The sequence below is a fragment of the Myotis brandtii genome, unplaced genomic scaffold (assembly GCF_000412655.1).
Source record: "Myotis brandtii unplaced genomic scaffold, ASM41265v1 scaffold122, whole genome shotgun sequence".
NCBI classification, from domain to species: Eukaryota; Metazoa; Chordata; class Mammalia; order Chiroptera; family Vespertilionidae; genus Myotis; species Myotis brandtii.
The window spans coordinates 504,413-516,718 of record NW_005354255.1 but is presented as its reverse complement, the minus strand read 5'-3'; the positions used below and the strand labels follow the sequence as shown (position 1 = coordinate 516,718).

At 54.1% G+C, this 12,306-nt stretch overlaps 1 protein-coding gene across 1 annotated transcript in view; it reads left to right on the top strand.

Annotated features, from left to right (window-relative positions):
- The window catches only part of ANKRD24 (ankyrin repeat domain 24), a 28,067-nt gene extending 15,767 nt beyond the window's left edge, over positions 1 to 12,300 (top strand). Inside the window, 16 exon segments of the mRNA XM_014533366.1 lie at positions 554 to 624; positions 879 to 985; positions 1,114 to 1,301; positions 1,790 to 1,818; positions 2,373 to 2,453; positions 2,593 to 2,700; positions 4,343 to 4,387; positions 4,475 to 4,573; positions 5,430 to 5,502; positions 5,723 to 5,841; positions 6,012 to 6,929; positions 6,932 to 7,447; positions 9,337 to 9,504; positions 11,647 to 11,772; positions 11,995 to 12,060; positions 12,166 to 12,300. Coding sequence (XP_014388852.1) covers positions 554 to 624; positions 879 to 985; positions 1,114 to 1,301; positions 1,790 to 1,818; positions 2,373 to 2,453; positions 2,593 to 2,700; positions 4,343 to 4,387; positions 4,475 to 4,573; positions 5,430 to 5,502; positions 5,723 to 5,841; positions 6,012 to 6,929; positions 6,932 to 7,447; positions 9,337 to 9,504; positions 11,647 to 11,772; positions 11,995 to 12,060; positions 12,166 to 12,243 — 2,792 coding nt within the window. The 3' untranslated portion in view covers positions 12,244 to 12,300.
- Positions 12,301 to 12,306: the final 6 nt, after the last annotated feature.

Genomic DNA, 12,306 nt, shown 5'->3' with positions numbered 1-12,306 from the left:
GATTCTCTCTCATCATTGATGTTTGTATCTCTCTCTCTCCCTCTCCCTTCTTCTCTGAAATCAATAAAGATATATTTTTAAAATTCAAAACAAAACAAAACAAAAAACAACCCAGATTAAACCTCAAGAAGCCTGCCACACCTCAGCTGAGATCTGATCCCTCTGGTAAACAGTAACACTCTCTGTACAGAGGGTTTGGTACATAGTAGGTGCACAATAAATGCTAGGTGAATCGAAGAGGACAAAGACATGAAAATCAGCCCCAAGTTCTACCTTCAGGGAGAACCACAATGGGAGGCAGAAAGAGCTTGGGACTGGGAGCTAGCAGACCTGGGTCCTAATCATGGCTCTGCCTCCGACCCCCATGGGTGACCACAGACCTGGTTGGGCCTCAGTTTCCTCAACTGTAAAATGGATTCATACCTTTGTTATTGACCTTTCAGGAGAGGTGGGAATTTCTCATGAACTAAAGATAAACACACTCAGACAAAAGGCTCCCGGGAAATGTCTAAGCTTTGCCCTAACTACCCCCCGTCCTCTTCTCTCTCTCCAGCGGCTGGTGGCTGCATCTCCTGCTCAGAAATGCTCTGCTCCTTCAAGGCACATCTGAATCCCCGGGATCGGGTGAGCCTCTGGGGTCTTTAGGGGAAAGATACTGTGCTTGACACATGCTGCCACCAAGTGGTAGCTTCGCAGGCAGCCTTCGAAAAGTGCGGAACGGCTTGACACATGCTGCCACCAAGTGGTAGCTTCGCAGGTAGGCAGCCTTCGAAAAGTGCGGGAACATTTCAGGTGAAGCTCAGGGGCAGTTACACAGGGGCTTCCCCACCTCCCAGGGTCAGCCTCTGACGTCTCATTCCTCCCCCAACTCCCACCAGTTGGGTACAACGCCCCTCATCATAGCAGCTCAGATGTGTCACACCGATCTGTGCCGCCTCCTCCTGCAGCAGGGGGCTGCCGTGAACGACCAGGACCTGCAGGGCAGGTGAGCCTCTCTCCTCTTAAGGTGTCTGGTGGGGGGATCTTGTTGGCACGCTTCAACCCAGGCTGGCGTTGAAGGCGGGGAGGGTTTGAGGATGTCCTTACCCTCTCAGTAGCCCCTTCTCCTGGTAGGACAGCCCTCATGCTGGCCTGTGAGGGGGCTAACCCTGAGACAGTGGAGGTGCTGCTGCAGGGAGGGGCCCAGCCAGGCATCACCGACGCACTGGGCCAGGACGCTGCTCACTACGGCACCCTGGCAGGGGACAAACTTATCCTGCACCTCCTGCAGGAGGCGGCCCAGCGCCCCTCTCCACCCAGCGGTATGCAAGCCCCGCCTCTAAGCAATTTCGGGCACCCCCCTTCTAGGCAGTTTCTTGCTACCCCTCTCTCTTCCTTCTGTGGATAGTTTCAAGGTATCCTTGTGTGCTGCATTATAGGAGGTTTCTTGGCTTCCCTGATCCTAATCAGGACAGTTTCAAGGAGCACCAGAGCTTTTAGAATAGTCTAGAGGTCTACCCTGCTTTCCTGGGTCATCTTTATTCTTGGGTCTTGGCCTTTTCTAAGAATTGGTGTCCCACTTGCTCCATCCTGGAGATGCCACTGTCCTCTCTTTTTGAGAGTTTCAAGGCCCCTCAACGTGGTTGGTTCGTGGTTGGTTCCAACTTAAAAGTTCTGGTTCTTGGGCAATCAGGAGCTCCCCGCTCCTCCGCACAAGTCCCTTGGATTCACTAATGCCCTTCCTAGGGTGGGGGGTGGAGTCCAGGAACACCCAGCCTGACCCTGCTTTTCTTTCTCCCTGCCCTCCTAGAGGAAGACTCGGGGGAGGCATCGTCCCAGGTATGGTCTCTAAGCAGTGACCCAGCCCCGCTCCCTGTGCGCACTGCCTCCCTCACCCTAAGCTCTGTGGGGAGAGAAGGAAGAGGTGGGCCCCTGCCCCGGGGTTCTGACTCAGGAGGACCTGTCAGGACCCTTGCCACCAAGTGACAGCATCACCCGCAGCATGACCCCCAGAACTGGCTGAGACGTTGTGGGGATGAGGTCAGATCCTGGGGCTGGGGGGTGGGGGGCAGCGAGGTTAGTGAGGGCTGATGCAGTCAGGGAAGGAGCAGGTCTGCCCTTCCTGTCTCCCGGGTTGCAGCACCTCAGCTCCAGGGAAGTGTCGCTTGGAGACAGTTGGTCCAGGTGGGCCAAGTCCTGAGGCGCGGAGCGGAGCAGAAAGTAAAGCGAAAGAGCTGGAGCTCTCAGGGAACATGGTCTCATCCCCTTTGATGCTGGATAAGTGAGGACCAGACAGGCAGGGTCACACGGGATGTGAGGGCAGAGTTCAGTGGGCTGACTTATCTGGTGGGAGGCTAGCAGGTCTCCCATGTACACCCCCTCCCTCCCACCAGAACTCTGTGTCCAGTCATGAGAAGCGGGGGGCTCCCAAGAAGCGGAAGGCGCCTCAGCCTCCCACCAGCACCCCGATGCCGGTGAGAGATGCCCTGGCCGTGGAGAAGAAGGGGGGCCCTCAGGGGTGGGAGTGAGGGGAGGAAGCTCCTGCCCAAGTATGGGACGGGACAGCCCTTGAGCCTCAAGTAAAAGTGAGGGGTCCTGGGTTCGGGGGAACAGGATGATCGAGATGCCTATGAGGAGATTGTGCGGCTGCGACAGGAGAAGGGCCGCCTGCTTCAGAAGATCCGGGGCTTGGAGCAGCACAAGGAACGGAGGAAGCAGGAGGTAAGGAGCAGTAGGAACAAGCAGGAATACAGGCCTGGGGCTGAGCCTGGGGTGGGGTGCAATTCTGAGGGGAAGAATGCTCCTACCTCCCCACCCTTACCTCCTCCCCCTCTTCCCCTGATCACGCTGCTCTAGCCTCCTGGGCCTCCTCACTGCTCCTCCAACTCACCAGGCACAATCCTGCCTCAGGGCCTTTGCATGTGCTGTGCCCTTTGCTTACAACACTCCTCTCAGATCTCTCCAGCCTCCCTCCTTTACCTCTTTCAGGTTTTTGCTCAAAGATCCTTTGTCAAAGATCCTTTCCCTGCCCACCTTATTTAAAACTAGAGGCCTGGTACATGAAATTCATGCAGGGGTGGGGGGAGTCCCTCAGCCCGGGGCCTGCACCCTCTCCAATGCGGGACCCCTCGGGGGATGTCCGACTGGTTCTCGCAATCTGGGACCGCTGGCTCCTAACCGCTTGCCTGCCTGCCTTCCTGATCCCCTCTAACCCCTCTGCCTGTCTGCCTGATTGCCCTTAACTGCTCCCCTACCGGCCTGATCACCCCTAACTGCTCCCCTGCTGACCTGATTGCCCCTAACCGCCTCTGCCTCACACCACACCCGGGACCCAGGATTCCCTCCTCTGGCCGGTCTCAGGCACCTGGGACCCAGGATTCCCTCCCTCTGGCCAGCTGCAGGCACCCAGGACCTGGGTCGGCTTCGCTTTGCCCGTGCCGCAGCCACAGGCGCCCAGGACCGCGGGGCGGGCGGCTTGTCCCTCTCCCAGGCCACAGGCGCAGGTGCTGGCGCCTGGGACCATGAGGACCATGGGGTGTGCAGCTTGTCCTCTCCCAGGCTGCAGGCACAGGTGCAGCCACTGGCGCCTGGGACTGCGGGGCGTGCAGCTTGTCCCTCTCCGGGCCACAGGAATGGCTGGTCCCCATTCCTCTCTCCCCAGTGTTGAGTGTCTGAGCAGTTAGGCGTGATGGTGTGAGGGCATGAGGGCATGATGACCATTTGCATATTAGCTCTCTATTATATAGGATTGTAACACTCTTCTGTTGCTTCTCAGTTCCCTTTACTTAAAAAAAATATTTTTTTAGAGAGGAAGGGAGGGGGAGAGAAAAAGATCAATCAGCTGCCTCCTGCACGCCCTCCTACTGGGGAAGGAGCCCGAAACGCGGGCATGTGCTCTGTTCTGGAATCGAACCAGAAACCTTTTGGTGCACAGGACAATACCTAACAACCTGAGCCACACCAGCCAAGGGCCCTTTATTTTTATGTAAAGCACTTACTGTTATTGGACATTTATGTATTTTATTCATGTTTACCCATTCGATGGTAAGCTAACGAAGGAAGGCATAGTTAATGGTGCCTGGCTCACAGTAGATGCTTGATAAATATTTATAGGATGGACAGATATTGAATGGGTGAGTGAATGAGTGAATGAATGAATGAATTAGTGGCCAAAAATGGGGTCTGGCACAAAGAAGACACTCAGTAAGTACTTAGTAACAAGTGAGCGGGCGGGTAGAGCAGTGCTGGGTGTGCAATAGATGCACAGCAGATTTCTGTGGTTGGGACAGAGGGCTACTAGCAGGAGGTGGGCCAGGGATGCCCCCAGCCCAGATCCAAGTCCTGTCCCCACTTGTTTCATAAGCTGCCAGAGGCGGAGGCCAGCTCCCTGCACAGCCTGGAGAGACAGGTAGGTGGAAGGTCGGGGAGAGCCAGCCACCCAGCTGCCCAGTGTTTCTTCCTGGAGACCGGCTGAGCCTCCACCACCTCCCTCCAGGTGCAAGAGCTACAGCAGCTGCTGGCAGAGAAGCAGGAGGAGAAGGAGAGTCTGGGACGGGAGGTGGAGAGCTTGCAGAGCCGGCTGTCCCTGCTGGAGGTAGGCGGGGTGGAGAGTGTGGGCGGGGCCTCTCTCAATCAGTTGCATGTCAACCACACTAATATACAGTCTCACACACATGCAAACACACACACAACAAACATACAAACACAATCACATACAGCTAACACACACATAAAAGACACTTCCCAAAACACACAATCACACACACTCACATACACAGGAGATGGACAGCCACACTCATATACATGTGATATAACAGGCAAACAGACAACAAACAAATTCATGAAAGCACAGTCACACACACACATTACAAATATGTGCATACAGCAAACACTTCTCATTTAATCACATACACAGATGACACCCCCCCCAGATACATATAAACACACATTTCTCAAAATACATAATTACACAAACATTCATATACACATTCAGAATGCAACCACACACACACAACAGACTAAAACACAAGGGCAGAATCACACCGTCACAGGAACTCACACAGGAGAGGCAAGGGCCACTGCGCACAGGGCACACACACACATGCACACACATGTGCTCACTGCAGACCCACAACCTCACACCCTCGCCAGGATGGACCCACTGTCCCCCTCCCAGTCCCAGGTGTCCAGGCTGCACATACAACCCCAGTCATTGGGGTTGTGGTCACACACTTGGGCAGTGATTGGGCCATTTGCTAATTTTCCTGGGAGGCCAGAATAATCCCGGGCACACAGTAGGCACTCTATATAGTACTTGTGGGCAAAACACAGCCAGTTTGATGCTTGTGGGGTCAAATAAACCCGTGAACATTTCTGTCCACTCTAGATTCCTGGGGGTTCCTTGGGGTGGGAGAGCAGGACCCCAAGACAGACATTGGGCCCCCTTTCAGAATGAGCGGGAGAACACCAGCTATGACGTGGCCACCCTGCAGGATGAGGAGGGTGAGCTGCCCGACTTTCCAGGTGAGCCCCTGCCTTGTCCTTCCCCCATGCACCCCACCCACCTGGTCCCTGGGGTCCCAGGAGACAGAGCTTCTGCCCACAGGCATGGAGAGAGATTGAAGCTGAAAGGAAGGTTGGCCCTCAGTTGTTATTTATTTCACATGCCCCGGGGCCCCAAAGCACCCCAGCTTCCATCCCCTGCGGTTTGGGACCCCCGGGTCTGACTCTGTGACGCTGCCAGGGGCCGAGACATTGCTCTCCAAGCAGCTCAGCCCGTCAGCCCAGGAGCTCTTGGCCTCGCTGCAGGAACAGGTGGCCACCCTCACCAGACAGAACCAGGAGCTGATGGAGAAGGTCCAGGTGGGGAAACCAAGGCCTGGTAGAGTGGCTGTGGGCCGGGGACAGATCTGAGGGGGTTGGGATGGGCACGTGGCTGAGTCCATGGGCAGGGAAGGTGGCAAGACTGCCGTGTGCCCCCACGGCCACTTCAGCTGCCACTGGCTTCCTCTCACCCCCACTCCCACCTCCAGATCCTGGAGAACTTTGAGAAGGATGAAATGGAGGCAAATGGATCAGCCGAGGTCGTCCCTCTGGCCCTCTATGACTCTCTCCGGGCTGAGTTGGACCAGCTGCGCAGGCAGCATGCCGAGGCTGTGCGGGTGCTGGAGCAGCAGGAAGTACAGGGGACCCCCAGAGAAGAGAAGGGAGCCGCTGGGGAGCGCAAGGACACAGGAGCCAAGACCACCCAAAATGGCCCAACGGAAATGGAGATTGATGGCATCGTGGTTCCAGAAACAAAAGTGAATGGAGCTGAGGCCACAGATGATGAGGCTGCAGAAGCTGGAACCACGGAAGCCAGGACTTTGGAAGCAGCGTCCACAGGGACCGAGGTCATGGAAACTAAACCCACGGACAATCAGGCCATGGAAACAGAGGGCGCGGGAGCCGAGGCTTTGGAAACAAAGGCCACAGGGGCTGAGGCCACAGAAACGAACGCTCTAGGAGGAGGAGGAAACCTGGAAGCACAGGCCACGGGAGCAGAGGCCACAAATATGAAAGCAGAGGAACCAGAAATGAAGGCCAATGGAGTGAGTGAAGTGGAAGGAGAGCTCAGAGGCACAGAGACCACAAATGTGGAGGCCACGGGAGTGGAGGCCACCACCCCTAGTGTCCCCACTGGCCCCGTCCTACACCCTGGTGCTGCCGAGGCCTCGGAAAAGCTGCAAACCGAACTGGAGACTAGGATTCGTGGCTTGGAGGAGGCCCTGTGGCAGCGGGAGCGGGAGGCAGTCACCGAGCTGGAGGCAGCCCGTGGCAAGTGGGAGGCCACGGAGGCTGAGACTGACCGGCTGCCGGAGCGGGGGGGTGAGGCTGTTGGTGGTGGCAGTGGTGACATGGTCCAACTGCGGGCAGCCCTGGAGCAGGCCCGGGAGGACCTCCGAGACCGGGACGGGGCCTGCGGGCAGAGCTGGCCCAGCGGGAGGAGGTGAGGCTGGAGCAAATCCGGGAGCTGGAGGTGCTACGGGAGCAGCTGGCCACTTCCACGGCCACTGAGGAACAACAGCGGGCAGCTGCCGCTGAGCTGAGCCAAGCGCGGGAAGCAGCAGAGGCCCGGGCTGCTGAGCTGGCCGAGGCCTGCGAGGAGGCTCGGCGGGGCCTGGCAGAGCTGCGCGAGGCCTCAGAGGTGCTCCGCCAGTCAGCAGTGCCAGCCTCGGAACATCACCGGCTGCAGGAGGAGGCCCTTGAGCTGCGGGGCCGGGCGGCCAGCCTGGAGCAGGAGGTGGTGGCCACGGGCAAGGAGGCTGCCCGGCTGCGGGCAGAGCTAGAGCGGGAGCGAGTGGGCAGTGTGTCCCGCTTGGAGCACGAGCGCATAGTGGGTGCACTTCAGGCCGACGTGGCCCGGCTGCAGGGGCAGCTGGAGGAACTAGGACGCCGCCACGAAAAGACCAGTGCTGAGGTCTTCCAGGTGAGCATGGCCGAGCCCCTCCCAGGCACACCTAGCAGCCATCTGTTTTGACCCTGCAGCCAAAGGATGTTTCAACCCCATAGATTTCAATCCTATAGACACTAGCCCCTGACAGTGTTTCTAGGTTGGGGGTTTTACCCTGATGTTTTTACCAAATGTCCATTTTTCTCTGCTGGTCAAAATGACCCTATGTTTTTTTTTCCCCAACTGGCTCTTTTGAGAGTGTCATTTTATCTTATGGTCATTTTGATGCTTTAACCCCTTCTGGAGGAGGAACTCGTGCACAGGGATTGTTAATCTAATTTTTAATCCAGTAGATTTTTATGCTGAGGTTTTTGTTTGTTTGTTATTCATTTTGTCCCTGATGGTGGACTCCATCTTTTTTCTTAAATTAAACAAAACTGGGAACTGTTTTAACAAATATGTAAATAAGAAGCTACATTCATTACTTGTCAGGAAAGCATTTTCCTCTCTGAGCTTCTGTTAACTTGCCCGTATAACGGAGATAATAATTCCTAGTCCTCACATGGAAATTAAGTGGTTTAATTTATGTTAGCTACTTAGGACAGTGATGGTACAAGCAATCTATAAATGACAGCCAGAATTATTCTTTCTCCAAGAACAACCTCTTTTTAAAAAAATATATTTTTTTATTGATTTCAGTGAGGAAGGGAGAGGGAGAGATTGATAGAAACATCAATGATGAGAACCATTGATCGGCTGCCTCTTGCATGCCCCCTACTGGGGATCAAGCCTGCAACCTGGGCATGTGCCCTTGACTGGAATTGAACCTGGGGCCCTTCATCCACAAGCCGATGCTCTATCCACTGAGCCAAACCAGCCAGGGCGAACACCCTTTTTAAAAATTTATTTTACCCCTTTATTGCTTTTCAGAGAGAGAGGAAGGGAGAGGGATAGAGAGATAGAAACATTGATGAGAGAAAAACATCATTGATCAGCTGCCTCCTGCACGGCCCCTCCTGGGGATTGAGTCTGCAACCCGGGCATGTGCCCTGATCAGGAATTGAACCAGTGACCTCTTGGTTCATGGGACGATGCTCAACCATCAGCCAGAAGAAATCCCTCTTTTAAACCAGTTAAACCCTTGGTCACAGTCCAACCTAAGTATAACCATCTTCATGGATGTCTTTGCAATTTTACCTTCCTTGTGATCACTTCTTTTTTGGGTAAACTTTACAAGTCTGATTTGATTTATCAATCGGTTTAGGATTTATTTAAATAGTTAATGTGTGCCAATCTATACTAATTGAAACATCTAGTTAGTATCCACTTTTCCCCGGAGCTGTTATTTCTATAAAGGTCAGTGTTCCCTCTAGGATCGATTTTTGCAAATCTCACATTGCTCTGATCTTGATATTTTTGTGAAAATGCAGTCATCAACTTTTGAACATCTGTTTGCTTTTCATCCAAATTCTTCTAGTTTTCTTTCATTTTCTAAGAAATCTACAAACCTTCAACCACTAGCAGAGAAAAGAACATTAGTGGTAATAACACCACCAATTCGAATATAGCACTTATATGTGCCAGACACGGTTCTAATTGTATTCCATGCACTTGCTCATTTTATCCTCACAACCACCCTATGAAGTGGGGAGCTGTTATTATTTTCATTTCACATATGAGGAATCTGAGGCACAGAGAGGTTAAGTCCCTTGTCTAAGGCCACACAGCTAGCAGATCAGAGGTCTTTGGCAGGGTCAGAATGTTTATAATGCCCTGTGGGGTTGGGACTTCCCTGAATCAAACTCCTCGAGGTCAAAATGGGCTTGAAGGTCCTCAGGACAAAATAGAGGGTCAGAGGAAGTCTGGGGTTCAGGCATCTTTGGGGTCCAAGTGTCCTCAGGGTCACACGTGGGCTTGGGCCACAGGTGCAGCGCGAGGCCCTATTCATGAAGAGCGAGCGGCACGCAGCTGAGGCCCAGCTGGCCACGGCAGAGCAGCAGTTGCGCGGGCTGCGCACAGAGGCTGAGAAGGCCCGCCAGGCCCAGAGCCGCGCGCAGGAGGCCCTGGACAGGGCCAGAGAGAAGGACAAGAAGGTGGGTCTCCTTTTCCTGTGCTTCGTTGGAGGTCCCCACTCAGTGGAGATTGGGGGGCATCTAAGAATGTCCCAGCTGAAAGGGTTCTGGGAAATGAGCCCATTTTCCAGAGAGGAGACAGACAGAGAAGGAAGGGGACAACTCGGACACACAGGCTACTGATCCGATTACTAATTACTTGCACAGTAACATTTTTTAAAAAAATATATTTTATTGACTTTTTACAGAGAGGCAGGGAGAGGGACAGAGAGCCAGAAACATCGATGAGAGAGAAACATCGATCAGCTGCCCCCCGCACATCCCCCAACTGGGGACGTGCCCGCAACCAAGGTACATGCCCCTGACCAGAATCAAACCTGGGACCCTTGAGTCCGCAGGCCGACGCTCTATCCACTGAACCAAACCGGCTAGGGCCACAGTAACATTTATTGGCTGCTTATTGCATGTCAGGCCCTGTGCTGTGCATTCAATATGGATCAATGCATTTAATCCTCGCATTAAGTTCCAATAAGATGGCTGTTTTTATTGTCCCATTTGAGGAAACTGAGGCACAGAGAGATGAAGCCACTTGCCCATAGTCACACAGCTGTGCAGTGATTCTTCCAGGGCTCAAACCCAAGTTCCAAAGTTCTTTTCTTTTTAAAAAAAAAATATATTTTATTGATTTTTTACAGAGAGGAAGGGAGAGAGATAGAGAGCTAGAAGCATCCATGAGAGAGAAACATCGATCAGCTGCCTCCTGCACACTCCCTACTGGGGATGTGCCCGCAACCAAGGTACATGCCCTTGACCGGAATCGAACCTGGGACCCTTCAGTCCGCAGGCCAACGCTCTATCCACTGAGCCAAACCGGTTAGGGCCCCAAGTTCTTTTCTTAAATAGTAAGAATAATGATATCGGAGGCCTCTGGTTATTACTCAGCTGTTTTTCACACATCGTCACTTTTAATCTCACAACCCTAAGAGCCAGAAAGCATTTTTATCTTCATCTTCCAGATGAGTAAACTGAGGCGCTGAGAGACAAAGTGAATGGCTCAAAGTTACACAGCATGTCACTGGATAGTGAATGTGACCCTCAGAGCCCCAAGGGCTTTAGTACAAAGAGTCACCCAGATAGGACTTGCTGTGTGACCTTGGATAAGTCCCTTGACCTCTCTGAGCCTAGTTTTCACATCTGTAAAATGAAGATAAAGCTGTAATAGGGATTATGCTTTATTTGTATCAGAGTTTCTCTTTCTCAGCACTAGTGGCATTAAGGGGCAGGTCACTCTTTGTGGGGGGCTGTCTTGGGCACTATGGGTTGTTGAGCAGCATCCCTGGCCCCACCCACTTGATGCCAGGAGCACTCCAGACATTGCCCAGTGTCCTCTGGGGGCAGCATGGCCTCTGATGAGAACCTTTATCCATAGGAATAATGATGAAGTTTAGCATTATTGAGTGCCTGCTCTTTGCCAAGCAGTTTAGCCAGTTAACTGCCACGATATTTTGAATTTAATGAAAAAAGGTCCACCGCATGCATTTAAAGACGCTTATGGCGTACCAATGGTTAAACTTAGTCACTGTTTGGAATCAGTGAACTGGTGGGAACCATGATTCTCCTTACAGATGAGGAAACTGGGCTCAGAGGGGTTGAGTCCTCTTCCCAAGATCTCCTTAGAGAAAGGGATAGAGAGGGACCCAACCCCAGGCTGTCTGACAGCCGCACCGGCTTCCCGCCCTGTCCCACCAGCCTTCCTTTCCAGACTCCAGGAGCGGGTGTGGCAGGATCCGCAAACTTTACTGTAACGGACCCGATAGGCAGCGTTTTGGGCTCAGGTCTGCCATTGCAGGAGAAGCCATAGGTGACATGAATACGAATGGGCGTGGCCATGCACCAATTCAATTTTACGTGTGAACACGGAAGTGTGGATTTTATCTAATTTTCACGTGTCAGAAAATAGCGTTCTCTTTTTGACTTTTGATCCAGCCATTTAAAACGATGACAACCATTCTTAGCCTGAGGGCCAGTTTGCTAGTCTCTAGACAGGGTCTAGGTCGGATGTGACCTTCCCTCGCAAGCCTCTGTCCCACCTCTCTCACCCCTGCTGCCCCAGCCCTGAGCTCGGGGTCACCAGGGTGACCCCTCCCCCCCCACCCCTCCCAGATCACAGAGCTCTCCAAGGAGGTCTTCAGTCTTAAGGAGGCGCTGAAGGACCAGCCAGCAGTCCCGGGCAGCTCCGAGGTGGAGGCCCTCCGCGGCCAGGTGGAGGCCCTGCAGGGGCAGCTGGAGGTGAGAGCCGCACCGGGCCCACAGAGACCCCGGAGAGGGCTGGGGGCACGCAGGCACCTGGGGCACATGTGCCAGGCACGGGAGGGAAACATTGCAGTATTTTGTCAACTGGCACTGTCTCACTGGTCCATGCCCTCGACATAGGGGCTCAGGGTCTGCAGGGGGCACTTTGGCACCTTGGGGTGTCTTGCTTTGCTGAGGGCCCACCCCCCACATCCACAGGAAGCTGCCAGGGAGCACAGCGCAGTGGTGGCCTTGTATCGGAGCCACCTCCTACACGCCATCCAGGTGAGTCAGCCCTGGCTCTGGCCATCCCCCGGCTGCTCTCTGGCCCCCCGTTGCCCCGTCTGTACCGTGGCAGGGCGCCCAGGCTCCCCCTCTGTCCCCCTGCAGGGCCAGATGGATGAAGATGTGCAGCGGATTCTGAGCCAGATCCTGCAGATGCAGAGGCTCCAGGCTCAGGGGCGCTAAGCCCCGGCACGCGGGCCCTGCTTGCTGGGACCTGCACAGGGCGAGCTGGGGCCCACGCGCTGG